This window comes from Rhopalosiphum padi, chromosome 2, assembly GCF_020882245.1.
Source record: "Rhopalosiphum padi isolate XX-2018 chromosome 2, ASM2088224v1, whole genome shotgun sequence".
In the NCBI taxonomy this organism is placed as follows: Eukaryota; Metazoa; Arthropoda; class Insecta; order Hemiptera; family Aphididae; genus Rhopalosiphum; species Rhopalosiphum padi.
The window spans coordinates 75,481,023-75,507,120 of NC_083598.1; the positions used below are offsets into that span (position 1 = coordinate 75,481,023).

The 26,098-nt window shown below is 27.0% G+C and overlaps 1 protein-coding gene across 2 annotated transcripts; it reads right to left on the reverse strand.

Moving 5' to 3' along the window:
* Positions 1 to 614: 614 nt before the first annotated feature.
* LOC132919453 (protein PTHB1) lies at positions 615 to 26,015 on the reverse strand. Of its 2 annotated transcripts, none has more exons than XM_060981082.1 (15): positions 25,969 to 26,015; positions 14,735 to 15,290; positions 13,337 to 13,425; positions 11,557 to 11,824; positions 9,298 to 9,521; positions 8,757 to 8,893; positions 8,494 to 8,668; positions 6,974 to 7,162; positions 5,626 to 5,880; positions 3,655 to 3,814; positions 3,428 to 3,554; positions 2,342 to 2,479; positions 2,125 to 2,256; positions 1,058 to 1,244; positions 615 to 811 (listed from the first exon to the last, which is right to left on the reverse strand). In XM_060981082.1, the coding sequence occupies exons 2-15, from the start codon at positions 14,992 to 14,994 to the stop codon at positions 765 to 767; spliced, it is 2,388 nt and encodes a 795-aa protein (XP_060837065.1). In that variant the 5' UTR covers positions 14,995 to 15,290; positions 25,969 to 26,015; the 3' UTR covers positions 615 to 764. The 2 variants fall into 2 exon arrangements, with proteins under 2 accessions (XP_060837065.1, XP_060837064.1); XM_060981081.1 differs by having other exon boundaries at positions 2,342 to 2,506.
* Positions 26,016 to 26,098: the final 83 nt, after the last annotated feature.

Below are 26,098 nucleotides of genomic sequence, written 5' to 3' on the forward strand. Positions count from 1 at the left end.
AAAATCTTGTAAAAGCAAAGCAGAAGAAGAATATCAGTATCTATGATACAAACAATAAGTGTTGGGAAAGTGAATGCAAAAACTAATCATGCTAGAGATTTTGGTTTTTTTCTTTGAGAAGATGACGATAAAGAAGTGTGGAAACTGGATGGTATATATTATAACGTCCACGCTCTATCGCGTCACCGGAACATCCTACATTCACGCGAACATAATGTTATAATAATATAATATATTATATTATACGAGTATATACACGATGCACAGCCGCTAGGTTATTCATAATAATAATATGTACACACTACATACTCGAGTGTAACAGAAAAACTACACGTTTTTAGTTTTTTACACTTTTATATTAAAATACGTTGCGATATAGTAAGCCTACATGTTGTACGGAATTAAAATTTCAGTCGGCCTTTTTCAATAGTGTAAATGAAAAGACTTCAGTCCAATTTATTTTATCGGAAATATCTCGTTTAAATACCACCCGACAAATTCAGTTTACACCACATGATTTATAATAATATATACGTACCGATATGTACTTATATAATATTAGCGACCGTGGAGTATAATATTTGTACGCAAAATAAAAAAAAAAACACTTCAAATTTTAAATTACATTTGCACACATTTTTTTTTCTAATGAAACACAAATTATATACGAGAAGAGCTTATATACGTTATATATATATATTAAAATAACATCTGAATACAAAATATCCTCCTTGTATGTTTTCTATTTTGAAATTTTCAACCGACTAACTGGTGTAAAAATCTTCTTCGGATTCTAGAATAGGTGATACACCTAGAAAATACAAGACTTTAAATAGAAAAACAGCAGAGGTAATAATAACATAATTACACAATACTTATATTGTTCTATTTGATAGTTTTACCCGTGTCGTTTGAAACATTAACCATGGAGTGAAAATAATGTACTTATGATACATTTTTTGCACAAATTAATAATTAAACTAATTAATTTTGCTATTATTGTAAATGTTTTCAAACCACAAAAAGGAACAATACTTGTACATAATGTATCACGTACCTCTCGTGTTTTCTTTTTTCAATTTAACTGGTAATTCATCCTTGATAGATGTTATATGTTTTATAACATAATCGATTAATGACCTTAAGCTCATTACAACCTGGGCTGGATCGTCGCTTTGAACATTTAACGTGATTTTGTTTCCGACCAAATAGCTCAGCGAATGTAAGACAATGTCTTCCCAGTTCTATTAGCACAAAAAGTTATTAAGAATTAGTGTCGTTTCATAATGGTTATTTTAATGGAAAATCGTTTAACCAGAAAATTGAGACTCTCGGAAAAGCGATGAAAATATAATATTATATTGATTGTACAATTGTGTTTCAATTGTTATTTTGGACTAAAAAATGGTTGAAAATATTAAAGTATCACCTATTATAAATAATTTGGATAATAAAACGGTTTAGTTGGTACTAAGAATAGATACTTTTTTAATTTTATCCTATAAGTAATTAAAAACCATAGAGAAGTGTAGGAGAAATTAAATTAAATATATTAAAGTCAAAATAGTCTCCCTATATAGCTCTACTCTGAATAGTTTTCAAATACATCATTGATTTATTCACTCTTGCAATTACTTATTTAGTAATATTATTCTAATTTTGATAATAGCCAAAAATCATCAGATATATAAATACTCTATTATTCCACAATACGCAAAAATACTTAGTTAATGAAAAGTGAATAATCAAGTAAATGAACTGTAAATTTAACATGAAACTTCAACGATGGACAAATCAATAATATAAAAACCAGAAAAATAATAATATTAAAATTATTTTGATGAAAATAATTAATTGTGAGTAGGTATGTAATTAACTTATAGTTTCTATATAACGTAATGAAATAATTAAGTTCGAAGAAATAATATTATGGAATATTAATAAATCCTATTATAAAAAAAAAAAAATACCGATATATAGACTGAATAGTATTAATTGAAAGATTATACATGTTAAGTACAATTTGGGTAATTTCCTAAGAACAAATTTAAATACCTACATAATTATGCTATATCTTCATTTTTTTACTGCATAATTTTAGTAAAAATATTTTGATGAAGTTACCTGATTATCAGTAAAATAAATGACAGTTTCTTTGAATTCTTCGAGCATTTTATCGTTTTTAGAACACAGACCAAGCATTGTGACTAAAAGCCTCGATAAAGAGATCAACTGGGAAAATTTCATTTTTAATTCCTAGAAAAAACACAACTGAAACTAATAAAGTAAAAAAAAAAATTGCGTTTTAAAGCAAAAGCACAACAACAATCTATCAACGCACCTGTTTGATAAATTTAATTTCCGACATTTTCTCCGTTAACGTTTCGTGTGTATTGTCTATCAATACGTTCAAACCGGACACAGAATGTATTGTATTTTCTTTGAGTTTATTGAACAAACACTTTTGTATGATTCGATACTGCGAACATAATAAAGAAATTTCTTCCTAAGGAAAAAAATATAAATTGATTGTGGTTAATATTGATTTATTATGTACTCATATATACGCATAATATGTAAAGTAAAAATAATGAAATAAAACACTGAAAAATACTGTTGAGTACTTCAGACTTCTATTATTCAAGAACAATCAATATGATATAATATATTGTTTCTTAAATTATCATATTTTAGATTCTGGACAAAGCAATGAATGTATTAAGTTTCAATAGTGTGCGTTTTTTTTCGAAAATATGGTTCAATTTTAATCTTTGAGGGTAATTCTGGAAAGCGAATTTGATTTAGTTTTAATAATTCAGTTTTCGACGTAATTCAAACACGAATATTCATGGATCCTTGAAATTTTCACAAAATATTTTTAACGTTATTTTCTATCGGTGCAAAAAATGATTTTCAAAATATTTTGACTCTTTTTGAGTTATTCATAGAATTTTAAATCTTACAACTTTCATCTTTCTTTTTAATTTCGGTATATTCATTCCTATTCTAGTAAAGAAATATTGAAAATGCATAATCACAACATTTATTTTTTTAAGCGATTAAATTTAGAATTTTGAAAATAATAATTTTTAGTAACAAATTCATAAAAAATTTCTTTTTATATCTAAGATTTATAAAATGAATACAAGATTCTTCTTAAATTGATCAACCTATAAAAAAATTCTAAAAAAAAGTCAAATGAATTTATAATGAGCGTCTAAGTTCAAATTTTTACATCATTGCAGATTTACCAATAAAAAAACTTTCCCCTAAAATGGTTTTTGATATTTTGCTGTAATTAAAAAATAATAATAACCGTAGATGCTGTAGACATTTTCACAAAATAAAATGAAACAAATTATAACCATAAAAAATCTCGTTATGATTATATTTCATATTTTAAATTTTAATATTATTTCCAAAATACCTGTACAAATTCTAGTCTTCCTTTAAGCGCTACATGTTCCTCGATCGTTCGATAAAAATCTGCAACGGGCATTTCATTTTTATCACAGCGCACAACGCATTTTTTAGTTTTGTAATATTCTCTATGCCTGATAAAAATAATTTTATTTAAAGTCTTAATGATCTTTATTAAAATCAAACATCAACTATTGATAATACTACTAATTACTATGGTAAACTTTTACATACCTGAACAAAATCTCTTCGATAATTACATTAGCGTATTCAGGACTCGATGATCGTATTTCGTAAGAACGATTTGCGGGTAATGCAGTAACACAAACATACTTCGGGATACCAGTGATTGTTTGGAAACAGAATTCCGCAGATGACGATGAATCGGCAAACTCTACGTGAGGCACAATTTAACATTACTATAATTTCCGATAGTTTATTCTGTATTATAGTAAATTTATATAATAGATTTAATTATTGTGTGACGCTTTTTCATATAACGAAAGGCCTTGAATTAAGTAGGATAATTAATAGTTTTAACTAACTTATTTAATAAATCAATACACCTTGTAAAATTACACAAAAACGTGGATGATAATAAATGATCCGCGTTCGTCATTTGTATTCATATTTATTATTTAAAAAAAATTATTTTATATTAAAATTCAAAACTTTGAATATCCACATGGCATACCGATACAGGAAAATTTATTTTTTGGGTCAACAAAATTGTAAACGACAACTTTTTTTCATATATGTATATATAAATATTATACTATGAAAATAAAATATACCTGTAATATTATATTACGTGGGAAAATATTGAGAACGAGCGTCATTAAGAATTTTAACAAATTAAAAACATAATTTTATGAATAGATTTATCATGACTCATAAGTAATTTATATTTTAATGATTATAAATAAAAACGTATGTTTCCTGTTGTTAGTGACAGACATGTTTTAAAAAATAATTAACAATAATATTGATAAACATTACTGTCGGAACATTTTACATCAATTAATTATAATATTATTAAATTATATTTTATGGTTTGCATTAAACTTATAACACATGAGCATAAGATTATATTCATTGCAAACCGCTTTGTTTGAACACATGTATAGTATATTTACAACGAAATGTACCAATTATATTATGTAAAATATAACATTTCTATGTAGATATAAAAAATATCCTACAGCGTGAGTTTTTTTTAATTATTACACTGACGGTTCATATACACTTATATATATACAGTCCAATTTTCAGTGTAAAAAAGCGATTGAATGACTCAGCCCGGTCTCTAAGTGTTACGAAAAAAAGTACACAAATACACAATAATGCTAACAATAGGTTATAACTCTGTATACTCTGCTTCCGAACTTGGTATTTTCCAAATATCGTCTGTTCGTTATTTTCTAGGAGAAAAATAAATGTTATAAAGCTTTCTTTTTTTACTTTAAGAAAGAACAAAATATATGGTTTGATAATAAAATACTCCATTTTTATTTTCAATATTAATTTGGTGTTCCGAAAATGTTAAATATAAAATACATCAACATACTATAATATGTGTAATACGTAATATTGCGTTCAATAATAAATTAGAATACCAAGAAATTATGACTTAATTCTGAGAGAAATTTTGAAGTTAAAATGATTAATAAACGCATTCATTAAACATAATGTAATGTTATCCAAAGTTTCAGAAAACTTACAACATAAAAACGTCCTATGAACAGATTATAAATTCAAAGGTGTTAATCAGCTATAATGCGTCTTAAGGTAGTTTTTTCTCGATATTTACATTTTTAAATAGTTTTACCAAAATTAAATCATGATAATAAATTAATATTAATATTTTCTTAGACAATTTAATTATTTCAAAAAGTTTACGTTTCATACAAGGTTAAATCATTTTTTGACAGGTTATACTTACGACTAAGTGAGTAAATTATTTTAAACAGTTTAACTATAAAATGAAAAATTCGGAGAGCGGTATCGTTTTAATGGGCGTATAATTTATAGTGACATCGAAATATAATATCAATGATGAGAAGTCACAACATATAGGTACGTGTAATCGGTTTAATTTATATGTCGCAAGTAAGTATATAACCAAAAACGCCTTATATAATAACAGCAATTATTATTATTATTATTACTATTACCACGTTAAGACCGAACACTCGCGCGCCTCACCTTTAAATAGTATTTTAAGTGCTACCGGACTCTCGTCAACAGATATTTTTGCCGACCAACTAAAATCTAAGTGCTGTGATGTAGAATGGACATCGTAAACTAGTGACATCGGCAACCGCACAGTCTGCTGCACCGAACCCGGTACGTCCGATGTCCTAGAATAGTGTGCACAAACGATGCATTCCGTCGACGACACTACGGACTCGGCGTCGTCATTTTCTCTATGCGCCATCACTCTGACCGTTATACTTTCGTCTAAAACACACACGTGTGTAACAGTTGTATATATACAAATAAAAATTATGTTTCTATTTTTAAATCATAAAAAAAAAAATAATAATATTGTCTAAAGTTTATATGTATACATGAAAGGTTGTCCCGTGTCCGCTTTAATAGTTTCGGTCGCACGTCCACCGGTGGTCTATCTTAGAAAAAAATCAACGTATGCACTTTACGTATAATATATCCTCGTCACATCGACACTGAATATAAGATAGCTGGTGCCTGGTGTGGTTGAAAAAATAATATTCAAAACCAGCAGCATATTTTTACGATTCGCTCAACATCAAAATGTATAATATAACACCATATAATGTAATAGCGTGTTACGGTTAAGATTAAGCCAATGTACCGTATACAACATATTATTCATTACATATCGGAGTACTGCAATTTTATCTGACAACCGACTTTAATATTTGAAATACCAAATAAGGATACCCACATTTAAAACTAGGATTATTGAAACTTCTAAAAACTAAGTAAGCTTAAATCAAGCCGTTCAGCAAAAATAACGATAAAGAATAAGATACATTGGAATTAGATAGATAGGTAAGTATTTTTTTTTACGCTTTTAAACATTTTACCACTCTTTTACCATCTGTTGATACATGGCTAACCCCCACGAGACTTAAAGAAAGTTTAATGTGGCTTAACTTGTCGAGACTGGTCTAAAAAGGTTGACATTACGATAAAGACTTTAAAAAATATATTTGTCATTAAGTTTAACCAACTATAAGCTTTGTAAAATAAAAAAAAAATCGTATTGATTATTATCAAATACAAAATGTTTTGTTAATAATAACGGCCTAGATTGTTGTCGTTATAAATCGCGTATTTAATCTGATTGTTATTTTAAAACGAATTAAACTGACAACTCTGATAAATAAAGAAAAACGCATTATTAAACAATGTTCTTTAATATTGGGTTAGGTCGGGCTTTATTTTATCTTGATAACATAATATCATAATATATTATACAATATCTTGTGAATGTTTTTAATTTATACTATCGATTAAATCGTATGAATTATTTATTTGGTTCTTAAAAAATACATAGTATACATACTCAAGTCTTTTAAATGTACAACTGTGGGTGAAATGACAAGTGGTGCGACCATTTGGAATGTAATTTGCACTGATGATGTAGCCAGAGATGGTGACACGTCTATTTCAATGTCGCATAGTTTCCCTGATCCCTCTGAACGCAAATTTAAAATACGCGTATTTAATTTCAATAGTGGTAGAGTATCGGTCTCTTGAAATAAAAAACAAAATCGTCATTAAAAATACCTAACAAATAATAGATTTTTTTATTTTAATAAACTAAATATAATATAATATAAACATTTTCAAGAGATGTTTTCAAGAAACATGATATGATGAAAACATTTTAAACCTGCTAATTTATATATGCCCTATGCATGTTTTAATTGATAGGTAGCCACTAGTCGCGATGTTTCTAAAATACATATTCTCGTACATATGAGATTCTTAATTATAAATTATAATATTGTATTATTCAGGAAAAAAGTAATTAAATACTTCAGTTATGAAACGATGATAATAATAATAAATGTACCAATACATTGTTATAACTAAATTGTCCAATAATGATTAACTCAAAAACATATTTTACAACTTGTAACGTTATAGCCAGTAATATAAAAAAATAATTTATTTTTAACATAATTTGTTTCACGACGTAGTGTATACATAATAGTGTCAATAGTGATACTTTTATGTATATTTTTATAACTATAGTCTATTATTGAAAATAATATATATTTGCCCCTCAAATGTGCATTATTTCTTTTTATATAGGTATATTAAATAACATTATTTTTATACATTTTATAAAAGCCAAAGAATCTGTCAAATACAGAGCACAGTGTGTAGTATGATATTTTATTATTGTATGTATCATGATAAAGTACTGTGTACGTATACAATTTATTAATATATATACGTTCCTATGCATGTTTTAATTAATAATTTAATCAAAATTTCAAAACATATACGCATAGAATTAAAATGTATTTAAATAATATACTTCCCAGTCCTAATTTCATTGACTTTAACTTTAGTGAATAAACTTTTTGAAAGTTAAAAGTTTGAACACAAAATATCTCTCAAGTATGCACATATTTTTTTTATTTTTATTTTAAACTTATTATTAAACATTTAGATATTTAGATGTCTATATAATAATATTTCTGATATTAATGAGAAGAAACACTAAATATTTAATAAATTAAAAATTGAAATTCTTGATTGTTTTAATTCGTAAAAGTAGTAGGTGATTAATAAATGTATACATCCACATAATATTTCAAATAAGTTAATACATAATAAATAATAAAGCTTAAAATATGTTCAAAGCGTCATATTATTTATACATTTTTATATGATTTCAAACATTCAACTAACATACTCATATACCATATTTATTATTACTTACTTTATTTATTATTTATTATTTAACTCTTCGGCTTTATCATATTAGTATAGATTACAAATATTACAATAAATTGGCATTTTATAACCGAAAAAAATAATCATCAAAGCAACACAATTAAATAATCATACCATCTTGCAAAGAAATATTTTGAAGGTCCTTTTTTAACTGAACTAGTTGGTTCTTGGTATCTTTATAGTCTTTAATCGGCCTTTCGGGAGCCATAAATATCATGGGTTCGGTGCCCAGGTAACAAAATCTCAAATCACCGGTTTCTGACAATAGAACCAAACATCCTTGTAACGCCTGTTATAAATATAATTCACGTAAACTCGTAAATAAAACAATACATTTCCGATAAAATATCGCGTATGAATAGAGCAACAAGCCATACTTTAAACGAAGCTCTTGCAATAATACACGGGTGAAAGGACAGCTTGGCCGACCATCGAAGTTTTGTCTGATCGTACACCAAGACACTGTCGGTATCGGATACGATCATACACATGGTCTTCGTATCAGGGTGTTCGCCTGAAATAAAAAAATAGAGAAAAATAAATAAATAAAACAGAAAAAAGTTGTTATAGTAAAGCTGGTAATGTTGTAAAAGTGAAATAGGTCATACGAAAATCGTATTCATAATGCATGATTGTAATTTGAAAACAATATTGTTTATTATTATAAAACTAAGTTGATGCCATCGAACGTTTTATAAATCTTTAGTTTTTGAAAATCAATAAAGCTATAGATCTAAAATTGGGAAGTTTTGGAATTAATTAATAATAATAATAATGATGATGATGATGATGATGATGATAATAATATGTCGGGAGAGATAATTTTAATCTACGAATTGCATATTATAATATATTATACATGCGCGACTAATATGATTATAGTCTGTTAAAGCTGTATGCCTTTATGTTTAGGTATACCCAAAATATAAGGGTGAAAACAGCAAGGAGTATACTGAAGCCGTTTCATAAACCACAGCACGCCGTTGCCTTGAAAACAATAGTAGTTCCGTTCGCCCAGTACGTGTATTGTAGTCGCAGATGGTGTAATTTCTACAGTCTGAATGTCGTATACGGTTTCGCCCAAGGTGCACGACCAAACAGGCCACTTTTGTTTCAGACTCGGGTCCGCTAGTTCTTGGTACCTAAAGAATTTGCATCGTAACGTTATGCTTGACCTTTTTAATATTTTACGAATTGTACACAAAGTTTTGATTATTCGCAAACATTGTGTTTCGTGTATATTATTAATTTCAACATATCAACACATATACAATAATAATATTAAATATACTTCACCTATTATTATAACGTTGTACCGAAGACAAATCGAGTAATAAAAGTAAAGAGAACGTCAAAGAGTTATGTACAAGTCGATATTATTGCAATATATCATGGACAAGTGGGGAATAATATAAATATATACATTATGCATGTTAAAAATTAAAATAAATACAAATATAGAAATCATATTATAAAAGTCTTATAATAATAACAGTAAAAAATATATAAATAAATAAATGTAAACGAAATACAGCGATTGATTGTTAGCTTTCAGGTATTTGAACTGGTTTGGTCATCACTCATTGAATAATCTCTTATAACAACATTTACAATTAGCCTAAAATTGTATTCAATTTTCAATTTTTTTCAAATAAAATTACAACTAAAAAAATGTAGATAAACGTATTTATGTTTAGAAATTTTATAATCAGAATTTGAAAAAATATGTGATACCATTATTGGTTTTTATACAAAACAGTGGGATTCAAAAATTGACATTTTATAATAAGTATAATATTTTCTTATTGGGTTTTAAATCCTGCGATAAGCTACTATAATACCCTTATTAATTAAACATATACCTAATATACTAATAATTTCATAAATACATAAAGTTTGAACGAGTAGTTTATGTTTCATAATTATTTACATTCCTAAATAAATACAAAAAACAGAAAATCCAATAGCATATCTTTTGTATTTATAATACAGCAAACAAGCCTAACATATTCCTCGAAAGGACTGAATGTCTGCGTCTACACAATTATTTATTACTATAATTATTTTTCAATAAAATATAATATATATGTTTAATTAAAAAAAATTGATTTAATATTGTTATTATTAATAAATAAACTATAAGTATATATATATATCTTAAAGCATTATCATTTTGCCTGATAACTAACTGTAGGTAAGATAATTCAAATAACTAAAAATTAATGTACATTGTGGTTGTTTAATTAACTGTGCAAATAATCTACGAAACTAAAAGCTAATTGGTCTAATGTGTTCCATATGTTTAAACATATAAAACCCATACAATATAGTTGTAATGTTGTATGTAGAACCTGGTACTCAAATCAGCTATATGTATAAAAAAAACAAAAGTATGCAAATATAATGGGAAAATCACTTAAGAAAAATATTTTTAAGACTAAAAATTCTTGACAGTAACACTAACAATTACTCGCATTTATTATTTATGATTTGCCTCGTTTGAAGATATACTCTTTTAAATCGATTATTTATTTACATAGAATATTAATAAATAATTATAATAATAATTTAAAACTTTCATAATGATTACTTTAAAGTCCATTAGAATAATTGTAAATCTTTAAAACAATTTAAAAAATGTGAAAATATTTACAAAAGTTAGGTGGGTATAACAAGGTCGTCAGGGCCCTTATATTTAAAATCAATAATAATAAAAAAATCACTGCATTCGAGTGAAACAATTTGAAGTAGAGTTTCACAGTTTTCTACCCCCGAAAATAAATGATTAACGCGTTTTATCAATACCAAACTTACTGACCCCGTTTACTCACACATCTACGTAAATTTTCGACAACGTCTCGAAAACTTTTGGAAAATAAATTCGAAAAACCGATATTTTTTTACTACTCCTTTCGGAATATAAAATTGCAGTCTTTTCAATAGAGTAAACAATAACGCAATAAGTAATAACAAAAACGTATGGTACTACGGTATAAAATATTATTATATTCAATGGATATTGTCAGGTACCGAACCTAGACAGTCTATACGATAATATTGTGTGCACTGAAAGCAAAAGTTCGACGAAAGTCAATAATGATCGATGGTTGTTATTATTTTCGTACGTCCGACGACTGGGCGCATTTTTCTCGTTATGTAAGCCGTAAAAGTACTCACTTGTAACAGACCAAACACAGATCGGCGTTGAGCGTGATAAACGCGTCTACGGATCGGACATACTTGATGGGAAACGGGTGCAGGTAATTGGGCAACGCTGTGCGAAAACCGAACGCCTGTTGCTCGTATACCGTGACGACGCCGTCCAGAGACATTACGCACGCAAAATCCCTGCTGCCCGACCCGCCGCCGAAAGGGCCCACGACCATTTGATATGCGCTCCGGTCGAATTTATGTTCGTACATCATTTCCAGTACGTACTGATCGCCTGTCAATAGAAATCGTGTACATAAATAGCACAATATTATATTTTATAAAAATGGAAAATAATAACACGAGCTTGGCTACAATAGTGTAGGTATGTTAATTGACACGGTAAAATAATAATAAGATAAATATTATGATTAAATTCCCTTACTGGTTTAAAAAAAAAAACCCCACGTATCTACTTTAATTGTAAAGGTACTCTAAAAATAGAACATTTTACTCAAACCTAGATTTGATTATATAACCATCATTAAAATAAAATAATAAAACAATTATTTTTGGAGAATAACTATGATATAATAATTGAACAGATATGATATAATATATTGAATAAGATTTATCCAATTTCTACATTAAACTATAAAAAGATAATGAGATAAAAAGTGATGCAGAAAACATTATGGGTGATGTATATTATTATTTACGTCAAAAATAAAAATAAAGTCTCGTGTATCCTAAAAGACGATAGAAATTAAGACATATTAATAAATGAATAAGTGCATTTTTTTTATCGAGGCTCTAAAATAAATTAAAAAATATATATTTTTTTTAATGTTTTAAAGAAAATAATATTTATTCTATTATTTAAGAAAAACACATTATAAACAAACGCAAGAAATATATCTGTTAATAAACTAATAATCTTACAATTTAACGGATAATTTTATAAACTTTTAATATAAAACTGAATGTACTTATTTTAATTAAAATAAGTCAACTTCATAAACTACAAGTTGTTTAGATTTTGATACGCATAACAAAATTAATATTTATAAAAGCAAAAATATTGCATTTAAAAAAATGTTTTTATAAAAGGAAGTAATTCGTTATCTTAACAGTCTTCTTAAGTATAGATAAAATTTTTAGTTTCTAGATTTATAATATAAATTAAAATACATTCTAGGCAATTATACATTTATATATTATATATAAAATTTTTTAAATACCTACACAGGAAATTAACTATGTAAATTGTACCTATATAGGTATTTTATAATTCAAAATTATAGTTTATTGACTTTTCAATTTCACAATAATTTACGTGGTAAAAGCAATATTTATCTTTTACGCAACATAAAACAGCACAATTTATAAAACATAAAAAATGTTTATTTTCAATAAAAGACATAAACGACATACAAGTTAAACGTAAAATACTTTTTTTAAATGAAATTGAAAATTAAAAAAGAAACATAAATGATCACACAATATTAATATTTTCACTTAAAGTTCCATCTTATTTTCTGATGCAAATACAAAATATGCATGTTTATATAAAAATGCATTAATGTATGCATTTAAAGTTTAAATATAATATAAATAGCAATATAGTAAAAATCTTATATTACAGTAGTAATTGAAAATTTTTAATTATTTAGTTACTCAACAACAAAAATTAAAAATACCTACATCCTATGAGAAATTCAATTATTAAGTCTTTGAATATTATGTTTAAGTTTTTATTATCATATATTTTACAAGTACTACTATCATACAGTGACTGAGTACTTACCGTGATCTGTAGATCCAGATATACAATTCACTCCATACACGACTATTGAAAATGGATGAAGAACTGCAATGTTCTTGTTGGGCGAATAGCTAGCAATAAAATATAGCATAATTACATATTATAGTTAATAATAATAACTATATTATATAGGTAATAAAATTTATAGTTATTATTTGTTTAATAATAGTGTATTATTAAGCAAATATATCAAATTATTTCTCTTCGCCTAGTGCCTACCCAATATATTGTAAAAAGGGAAGAGACTACTTTTAAAAATAAAGTATACATCCATAATACTTAACCCAATAACGAAAAAAGGGGGAATTAACAGTAACAAATATGAGCCAATATATTGTATTGATAGGTTATTTTAATTTCTGTCTCTTGCATTCAAAATATAATTTTTACGCACAATAGATTATATTTAATAATGTTTTTATCATTATTAATTTTTTTTTAATCGCAAATTTCGATAGCATTAAAAAATTATTACATTACAAATTAAGTATAATTAATTATCATAGAACAATTTTAATTACACTTATAAAAGTTTAAAAACTAATAATAAATCATCAAATCGTATTAAATATGTTGAAAATTAAAATAAGCTGTTCTTGACACTTGGTACTCAACTATAATACAATCTCGTCACATTCAATAATACAACCATCAAGCACGACCTTAATCATTAATTTGGCTCTGATTCTGAATATATCAACCACATTTTCGTTCACTTTGTTTAAGGTTTTTATCATGACCATTCAATTCTGAAAATCCTTATTCCTAAATAAATAATTTCCCGATGCACAGTCCAACATATTTTAATAAATTTTGAGAAGTCTTATACAACGTTATTTTATTAAATCGAACTATATTGAGCAAATAGTAAAAATTATTAAAGCACAACCTTTAAAATCAAATAATTAAAAAGTAGTGTTTATATTTGAACAGGTCTATGGCGGAATCAATTACCCACTCATTTTCAATATTTAGTATCTATTACTTAAATTTACCCAATTCATATTTATAATATCATCAATATATTACTTTATTTCGTGATACAAAGGTTAAAAAAATAACACTCTACATTTTCCGGGAAAACATGGAAACTTATTGAAACCGGACGACAATAAATGGTTCTATATAATAAACGATAATATATTATCTTGATAAAATGTCCAATCTATCAAAGTGATGAGAATTAATAGAACTTTGTCAACGTTTTAAACATTTAAAAACAATATATACATAGCCTACGCTCGATATCAGACAGTGCACTTGAAATTCGCTGTAAAAATCTCAATCCTATTTTATTTCTTATAAAACTACGATATAAGCGCACTCGTATACGTTCAAACGTATTATTACTGTGTGTAGGTATTATAAGTAAGTGCTTACCTGATTAATCTACCAGTGCACACCTGCAACACGGGACTGTCCATCTGCACTTCGATCAACAGGTCGGACGGCGAGTACCGAAAATCGGGCGGCGGGCCGGAGTGCACGCCGTACACCCTGAGGACGCCGTCCAAACTTCCCAGGATAATGCTGTCTTCGCCGGCACCGAACAGGTCGTCCACTGCCAGTGCGTCGCACCCGAAAGTCTCGCCCCGGCCACACACGGTCGACCAACAGTCGCGGACTTTGAACAGAGACATCCGTCCGACGACGATCACAACAATTTGATATGATTTTAAATTATAAATTATGCGATGACTGCACTTTCGCGAGCTCTTATTATTATTTCAGTCGAATTTCGTTTCTATTGACGCTCAGACGTTATTATTCAACGTGTTCCCTCGTTCCCTGCGGCTATAACGCTGATATAGGCACACATGTGTAGTAGATGATGTACCAACGACGTCTGTTAGTCTATTGATTTGCTCGCAATATATTATTATAATCTTCTCCGAAGCTCGGACTTCCGTCGACGATCATCTCGATATTATTTCCGCTGGATAACGATAAATAAATACGATTAATATAAACGAAAAATGTTAATTCGTAGCAATAACAGTAGCGTAGCCAAGGGAGGGGGGCTAAATGGGTTATAACCCCCCCTCCCGCCATTGGCCGTATTTTTTATATTGTTTTGAAATATTTAAATTTAAATATGGAAATTGTCTTACAAATTTTAACTATTTAAATTAGTAAATACGTTAACGGCAAATCAACGTTACCTAATATATGTTATCAGTATATTTAGCCACCGCCCCCATAAAAAAAATCCTGGCAACGCCTCTGACCTATATGAATTTATACGGCTTACGATTCGATATCGGTTATTGTTACAAGTCTCGTGACTAATTTCGATTATTTTGTTGTAAGTATACTCTTATAATAATTTATATCATAACGTTTATTATTATACCATTATAGGTATAAAAATAAATAATAGTATAATACAATATTATTATTTTATCGCTTTTATTTTAGTTCTTACATTTCTACTTACAATGTATTTAAATTGTTGTATCTTAGTTGTATTGTGTGTAATACTTAATATTAATAATTCATATAATCATATTATACCTAACACATAACGTTGTAAATAATTTCTTAGTTTTAAGGTTTTTAAAACATTCTCCTGGATGAACACTATTTAAATTAATTCGTCGTATAATATGAAATGCTAAATCGTTATAACTTTGACATTACCTATTAAATTATACAAATTAAATAACAACAAAACAATAATATTAGTTTGTAATTTAAATTTACACTTTTCGTTTGACGTACATATATAATTACAAATACATCTGCAGTGGAAGCGAAATGTGCATTGAGACGTGATGAATATTACTGTAAATCAGTGGAGTTGAAATAGTTCAAATAGCAATAGATAAATGCGTTATTTGACGTAGGGTGTAGCTGATACTCCCTCAGAGGATTAAATAACCATCACGAAAATAGAACAACTACAGTATACAGTTCACTGGAGAGGTGAACAAACACTTCTCTAGACCGTTAAGGTTAATAGATATACGACAAAAGTGTCCCAATCTCAATGACTGTCCAGCGCCCACTTTATTCCTTATATATAGATTCGCATCGTCTGTACCGGAGTAAGACAAATCAAATAATTCACAGACTCACAGTCATACTACGCAATCAAATTATCTTTAGATAATAGGATTAAAACTTATTGAAACTTAGTTATTTTAAAAATAATCTTACCTACCTACCTAAGTAGTAAGTGATGATTATTTTTTTTTGAAAAATAATTATAATTTATAGTATATAACATAATATGCTATGTCATATAAACGAGGAAATTTTCACAATAATACTTTAATAATTGCATCGCCAACTAATAGCATAAGCAATAGGTATAATAGATCTTACGACCTTTCTTTGTAATTTGTTTCGTTTTAAATCATTTTTAAATATCATAATTGTATTCATTGACTTATTAATAATTTTCAAATCGATGAATTAGTTTTAAAAAATAATCAAAATTTTCAAAAAAAAAATGTAGGTACTTGAAATAAAAATTGAATACTTCCAATGGATGGATATTCTTGTGTTAATAATAAAATAGTAAGATTTCAAATGTATAGGACATACATTTGAATAATTGAATCCACTGTTACTACAACTCGGAATAACATATGCATTTACTAATTGTTAAAAAAACAGACAAATCTTTAATTTTAATTTTATGAAAGTAAAAAAAAAAAATAAATTCTTCGCTTCAACCTATAATTATTAAATAATAATTATTATTAAATTAACTACTATTAATCCTAAATATTTCATATATTTCAGAATTATATTATACTTGTTAGTAATGGAATAATAATTTAGTTTGTACGTTATTAAGGTATTATAAGTTCTAAATATTATTTATGTTAATAAATTCTCAGATCGGATCAGCCAGAATTATTCTACTAGATCGTAACTGTTTAAAGCTTATATAATATTATATGATAACTTATTTATATGCATTGAAAGTACTGTTCAACAGTTGGGAGAACTTTATGCATTATATATAATATACAATTTATAATAATAATATTTCTTTTGACAAACAGTATAAACAGCTGAAAATAAATTTCTATGATTACAGAAAATATTCCATCATAAATACTAATTAAATGACCATATACCATATTATTAATTAAGCCACTCTACAATAGACTAAAATAACAATTTTCAAGATCTTATACGACTCGTTACCTAAAAGTTATAATATTAGTTCATAACCGTGTATGATGAAAGTTAATGAAAATAATATATAAATAAGTATATCTACACATGATGTATAGTATATAATGCCCTCATTAGTTAATTTATTAATCCATATAAGTTAAAGTAAAAGTTTCATGAAAGAAATTAATATTTGTCATATTGTCATACGCTCCTGGTATGGTCGCATGTTAATATAGCAACAGCTGTAAAAGCACAACTGCTTAATCTCTCGGTTTTCTATGCGTAATGATGACCTTTTTTTCTTAAAATCACACACAAACACACTTAAGCCTAAAAATTGTTTAATCACATGCAAACTAAATAAATATGTTTTTAATTTCAGTTTAAATTTAAATATTATATAAAACACGTAAGACACAAACCCGTCAAAACACCATAATGAAAGTTTATAACGTATATATAACCATCAATATCATGAACGACATGTGTTACTTACATACATACGCTACAGATTATGATTATAAATTCGATATAATTCGACGCTTCCAAGGCAAAAGGGCGTAAACGACATTTTCGTAATTTTATAGGAGAGGAATATCACTTACAAGTATAATTCGTGTATCAATCTATTAATTGATCATGTTTCTAGTGTATTCCACTATAACAACTATAAAATTTACCGATAATTACGGTAAAAATTAGCTTATTAACGATAATATGGGACTTACGCCCATTATTTCTCAAGTCGATCTCACAACATTATATCGACAGGTACAAGGAATAAAAGCGTAAACGACATATTTAATAGTCGTTTACGCCCGAAAATAACTATACACCTGATAATGAATGGCGTTTACGCTAAATATTTAAACATTGATAGTTATTCGTAAAAAAAATCGTATCGATACAATCATTGGCTCTATCGATAGAGAATTGTGGCGTTTACGCCAAAATTCTATTAACTCATTTTCGGTCAAAATGTCGTTTATGCCTATTTTCCTTGGAAGCGTCGAATATTGTATCACATCAAATGTTCCGACACTTGTGTTGTATTTTTATAAACACTTCGATTGTCTAATAGAATAGAATAGAATAGAATAATTAAAAAAGATTCTATAAAATGTATTTACAAAAAAATCCTTATAAGTAATAAGTACGGTATAATATCACGGTATATTGATTTCGCGATTGATTAGCAAATAAACCTATTTTAAATTTGTATAGTAATAATAATAATAATTATAATATACAGACTTTAAGTCATAGCGCACAATAGCAATAAATGCTATAATAATACCATACTATGATATTATATTATAATATTTATAATCATACATATAAATAATTATAAAATTGAGTCGTTAACTACGTTATTATGCTATCATATACGCCAAATAGATATTGCATGTAAATTAATATAAACCTAACTTAGCTCTGACTCATTAAGATAAGTCGTTATTGCCGTCGCCGTTCCCCGTTAGGATGATTCTATGAACTGTGATATGTTAACGTATATTACACTATTACACTAAATGCATCATCAGTTGCACTCTAATAATTTAGACTTATTACAACGGTTAAAGGGACAGTACACAGATACGATAATTAATTACACGTTTTATAACTTATCATATTATTATAATTTTATTGTTTTATGACAGACAATCGTTGATAGTCCGATCTATCGACAATTTATTGGTAACTCTATACACAGAAAAATTCAAATAATATCTGTACATATAATTGGTAAACAGGGGCGTATTTAGAAATGTCTTATAGGGGGGGGGGGGGTTTACAAACGAAGAGTTCAAATTGGCTGGCATTGAATTGAGTCCCGCAAATACTTTTTTAAAATTAAAAACAGCGTTACGATTTTAATATATTGATTGCTTACATTGTTTTTAAAATACTTAAAATAACTAAGTGTGATATAATAATGTTTTTAAAATAATAATAATAATTATGTGTAATATAATAATATTAATAATTAAATAGTGGCTGGTAAAAATTTAAATGATACAGATTTTAAAAAGTCAAATCTCCAAATTTGCTTATTTATGTATTTGTTTGTCTGCTCCCGTAAATTTTTTCTTTTTCTAATGTTTCTTTACATGGGCTTTGTTTCTTAATTTTATATATGTATCAGACTGTATTCCCAGAAGAGTGTCCAAAAGAATAAAAATATTTGGATGTCTCGAATGAAAAAAAGCATTTAATTTTGAGAGAATTTTACTGTATAGGTAGTTATGACATTTTATCTATACGGACTCAATTCAAAGATATTAAGATAATAATAAGCTGGACTCAATTCAAACACATAAAAATAGCATAGACTCAATTCAATATCACAATTCAAATTTGCGTACATGGGGCGTAGAGTTGTAAAATATCTTATATAATAAAAAACAAATATAAAATACAGTGAATGGGGGGGATCCATGGACCCCTCCCTTAATACGCCCCTGTTGGTAACTTCATACAAAGTTTGACCAAGAGCACCATTTGAGGTATCGCAGGGTACACTCTGGTGGACCAATTTTTTCCTGAGCCATCATATTGACCATGGTCAATGCAGCATCAATTTATGTTGTACTGGTACAGCTAAACTGTAAATATATAGTTACTATAATAATTATTATTAAAAATATTTTATAAATTATATATTGTTTTAATCTTCATTGTACTTGACATTATTTGACAGTTGTAAGATTATAATCAGGATTTCAAATTTAAAAATATATTTATTGATTTTCAAAAAACTGCATGCTACAGCTAACATTCATTTTTTTTTTATAATTTATTGCTTACTACTTTATTTGTATAAATAAAAAATTTATTGTAAACTGGTATTAGTCATAATAAATTAAGATGATAAAATGGAATATATGAATTGTATAGATAATGATAATAAAATCAAGATTTGAAGTAACATAAATCATATAACATAGGCAATATGTAATATAAATTCTCGCTGTTTATAGTTATTAATCTATTTAATAGACATTAAATTATAAATAATGTATAAAGAAACATCGACTTTTAATAATAATTTCGATAATCTAATAATTCACTACGAAAGACTTCGAAAACCCGTTATTTTAAATGCATATTCCGTCAACTTTAAAAAAAAAAGTACTTTTACATAATATAGTCCCGAGAAAAAATTTCATCCGCACTTCAAAATTTAATTTAAGTTTTTAGTCGCTTCATATATTAACGTAGTCACTGTTTTTATTATATTTCTCTTCGAACCCTTATCGCCGCATATTTATCCAAAAAATTATATGCACGTAGTACGTACGTCAATTTCTGATCCGGAAACTAATTTGAATATTAAATATTAAAATATGACTATTTACGTTTTTAAATTTACCTTCGAGTGATTCCATAGTTTTAAAATTAGAACAAAATATCCACGGACAAAATATCCAAACCAAAATGTCAAAATGTATCCGTTTTTCTGAAAATAAGTACATTATTACACTTAACTTTCTAATAAAATATAGATATATTATATTATAATACATAAATTACAAAAATTAAATATAGAAAATGATCTAGGAACTAATCCGGTTTCTGTTTATTAGAAAGTAAAGTGTTGTACACTTATTTTCGGAAAACGGATTAACTTTATTAGAAATAAGATAAAATTTTCTATTTTTAAAAACATTTTCTAAATTTTTAATAGCACAGTTATATTTTTAGCAAATTATTTAATTTTTTATTTTATTGTGTGTATACTGTGTACTGTATATAGTATATATAAAAATAAATTATTTTACATTTTATTTAATATTATTTGACTATTGAATAATGTGTGGGCAGTATATTTTGTGAATTTGTGATATTATTACTATTAACGTAATTTATGTATTACAATATAATATACTATTATATCTTATTAGAAAATAAAGTGTAATGCACTTATTTTCGGAAAATGGATACATTTGGATATTTTGTCCGTGGATATTTTTACCGATTACCGTAAAATAAGGATTTACTTACAAATTTCTTGAAACATCTAAAGATAATTTTTTTTCCTTTTAATTGACAAAATTATTTTTAATAATAGGTAATATTATTTAGTAGGCAATTTAACTTTGTATAGTAACATAATAACAAGTAACTCACCGTAAAATTTCTTCTTTAATTTCCTTTCATGAACTTATAAAAAATAAATGATTCATATTAAAATATTAATATTGAAATATGAATAGGTAGTAATAAATATAAATGTATTGACGGGAGTTTAATTTTGTATCCTATTTTTAACTTTAACGTAATAACATGTATCTAACTCATTGTAAATGATGACGATTTCTAGTCATTGAATCGAAAACTGATTTTTTTTTCAAATTACCTAGTTTCATTGGAAAAATATGTCTGTAGAAGTGTAGACTTAAATTGAAAGAAGAAAAATTAAAAATAAAAATGACCCCTCTTAAAAGTATAAAACGAGTACAAAATAATACAAATCCTCGTTAAGATATTAAAATATAACATTCTATTTACCGTATAGGTACTACGTGTTATACATAAAAATAATCATCTATAGAAAATAAAAAAGACGTTAATTCCTATAATATCTACTGGCCGTTAAGGGCGTTAAGAATATTGAACATCACACTATAGCTGGCTAGTAATAAAAAAAACGTTGTACTCGTCGTCTGAAAGACACGGCATCGGACGAAACCAGAATTAAGTTCATTTGCAATTCAGAGTTCAAACACCACACAAGAGTAAATGGCTGCAGTCTACGAATCAACCAACATCGATGAAATCGAATACACCGACTCACTGTTGTTATTAATGAAATCATCGGTAATCGTACATCGATATTACATTATCGCAATACAATGATTTCGTGCATTGAAGATACAGCAGTTGACGAACCGACGACGTACGTAAAATTGCAGTTCACTGTTCCCGTGCACTTCGTTGCCCGTACAAAATGCATCCTGATGAGTTTGATTGCTAACATTTAGCGTGAGGATAAAAACTATTTTTGGTTTTCTGATTTGGTGTATAAATGATATTTCCGACATATCAACTTTTTCATAAATGTCCCGCCCAGCGTTGCATTTTTTCAATCGATTAACCAATTAGTATGTATCATTATGTATCAAATAATCTGTTATTCGAATTATTTGGGCCCATTCCGCCGAATCCCATCACGCCGAAGCATAATAAAATAGAATTTTGTTTCGTTAAATATTAAAATATTAATTTTATTTGTTTATTCAAATAAAATCGTGAAATCATAAAAAATAAATTAAATAATTTAAGCATTTAACTATGTATAAGACATAATGTTAGTAAAAAAATTAATAAATCATATTACATATTTAGTAAAAATATCTAAACATTTGTCAAACATTTTATAGTTTTATTCAAGATGGAAGTGGTAGATAATCGCGTCTAGATATTTCATGATTGATATTTGTCCATTTCCAAATCTGAATTAAACACACATTTTAGGTATTCATATTATATAATATTATAATTGTTTAGTTAATTAATTATTATTTACCGCTTTTTTGCAGTTTTTAATCTGTCTTCTAATGTTTTGTACTTTTTACAGGGACAGAATATTAAGCTCAAAATTTTGCTGCTGTTTTTTTAATTCTTTGATCAAAACAAAAATGTTTGGTTGTGGTCAACATATGGTCCTGTTAAGAGCTGCATTCCAAACCTCGAGGTGGTTAATTGCCCTCGTTGGTCTGTTTCGTAGTAGTTTTTTTATGTGATCCACTTACTAATTATCTATGTATACTATTGTACACTTTAATAATACATCGATTTTCTTCATATTTATACCAGGCCACATTATTCTTTGGTTCTGCATATTTTTATTGCCTATTAATATAATCGACAGGTATTTGGATACACAGGCAAAGAATAATGTAAGACATGGGAAGTTCCATCGCATGACTATTTAGGAAAAAATCATTTCTTTTTTAATATTAAAATATATTTTTGAAAAATAGACAACACGTTATGATGATGATTGATGAGCAAACCAAATGTAATATTCACATTAAAGTTAACTGTTCAGAAACTCAAGTTCAAGAGATTTCTGATAGATAAATTTCCATATGATTTTATCACATTTTTTTTATGATGAATAATTCTTATTCTTTATTTTCTTATTCTTTAAATGAACCATTCTACAGCATTAAACAAACTGAACCATCTCAAAGGAATATGTCACCATACTTTATGAAAGTCTTATTGTTTTACAAACTTAAAACATTCCTAAAGTAGGTACCTACCATTATTAGACTCTAGACTCATAGAATAGGTACTCACTAACGTACTAAACGTTTTTACATAATTTTACGCGCGGATCCAAGAGGTGAAAGTGATTTTAGCCCCCTCCCCGTAGATTTAAAAAATTTTAGCAAGTCTATTTTCGGCAGCAAAATGAATAAAAATAAATGCATGGTCTTGCAGATTGTGTTACAAACTACAGCCGTGTTTATTTTTAACGGTCGCTGTCAAAATCCAAGTCTGATCGAACACTTAAAAACTTGTTTGACGCAATAAACTATAAAGTATTGTATTTAATTGTATTAAAAGGTGTAAGTTATGTAATTATTTTAAATTATAATTAATAACTATAACTATAAAATGTTGTTTAAATATTATTATAATAGCCGAGGTTAGGTATTATGATTTCACCGATAATGTGATGTATAAAATGTTTTATTACTTATACCTATAGGGGCTAATACCTAAAGTACGTAGGTACCTATTTTATTATTGACAACATTTATCGTGTAGACTATATGTAGGTAGTGATAATTTATAAAATATAAATTTAGTTGACATAAGATACGATACCCATAGGTATAAATGTATAATATAGTAGGTAGGTACAATAAATAATTTGTTGTTCTACCCAGGTGGACTTTGTTAGCTATCGTGGAATCTGAGAAATGTTTCTATTCTAATTTTACACGTTGTCTATCATATTATATGGGTAGGTATTACGAACAATAATAAATTATGTCAAAAATAACGGTCAACGTACCTACACAAGACAGAACACCCATAATATCATATAATATATATATATATATATATATATATATATTTCTACATATAATATACAAGTCATTAAGCACATATAATTTATTGACAGATTACCGATTACCAATTTGATAAAATTTATAAAATACCCATATTAATAACGATCTTTCGTCGAAACTCTTGATCGGGTGGAAATACCAGCTTTTTATAAACCAGTGAAAGGTTCATACGGGCAACCAGCTTTTTAACCCTATAGAAGTAAAATCCGGCAGATTGACAACCCCCTAATGTACACCTATTTTAAATTGTCGTAGAGAGTTAACAGTTATTGCCTATATGGCTATATAATATATAGCCAAATAGGTTGTTTTAATAAGTAAAAAAAAAAAAAAACAATCTAAAACCGTACTCTATCTTGAATTAGTCAAGTCAACGTTTAACGTTGAAAATAAGGTTAATATTTAATTATTAAATTACCTAGGTACTCAATAACTTTTTTTTTTTATTCACTAATGACGCATATTATGTTACGCATAGGTATATTGTTAGTATAACTTCCATTTTTAATCGATACCTAAACGAAATATTTCATAAAAAATCCAACATTTATTGTTCCTGCTTATTTAACACAAGTTGTATTTGGATTTGATACAGGTTAGGTTATCTCATTAAACATTCATCTCAACTCCCTAAAAATTATTTGTTTATTTGTATTTAACAGAAAAAAAAAATGTTATTAGTTTAACTACAGAATACAGTTGGAGAAGATACCTAAATTATTAAATTGTATAAACCTGATTAAAATTTAACATATTCATATCCATATTAACTAGAACAATTTAAGTTATCCTAATTGATTATATATAACTACATAAGTTATTAAGTTAATTAGAAAAATAACTAGGTTAAACAATTTTTTTACAAGGTAATTCCTAAAATTGGTTACTGAGTAGAAAAATGGATAGGTATCATTATTGTTTTATCATACATTCATACCTACCTACTCTGTTGAAACTAATAGGTCTGTAAATGTAAACGGTAAATCCAGATGAAAGTTATTTAAAGTCTATAACAGAATATTTGTGTTAAAATACTAATCTCTCTCTCTCTTATATACTAACTTCTTAGGCTTTAATTGTAAAATATGTCATTCATTCTTGCTATTGAAATACCTAGTTACAAAATCAAAAATTTCTATTTTATCTTAATAATATTTAAATACATTGTATTTCTTGTACAAATAAAACTATCATCTTCACCATTATTAATTGAGCCCAAAACAGTTAAAAGTTAAAATTTAATAAATTTCTATATATAATAATATAATATTATACTAAAATATATTATATACTGTTTGTAAACACTTTATTGTTCATCATTGGTACATCATTAAGAATGTATTACAATTATTCAAGTTTAAGATATAACTATTATTTGGTAGCACTTACCTCACACAAATTGAGATATAAATCTATTTGACTGCCAACACTCGCACAGTAACACATACTAAATAACAGACATGGTACATATCAAACTGTGTACAAAACGTTACTAGGCAACAAATAATGACAACAAAAG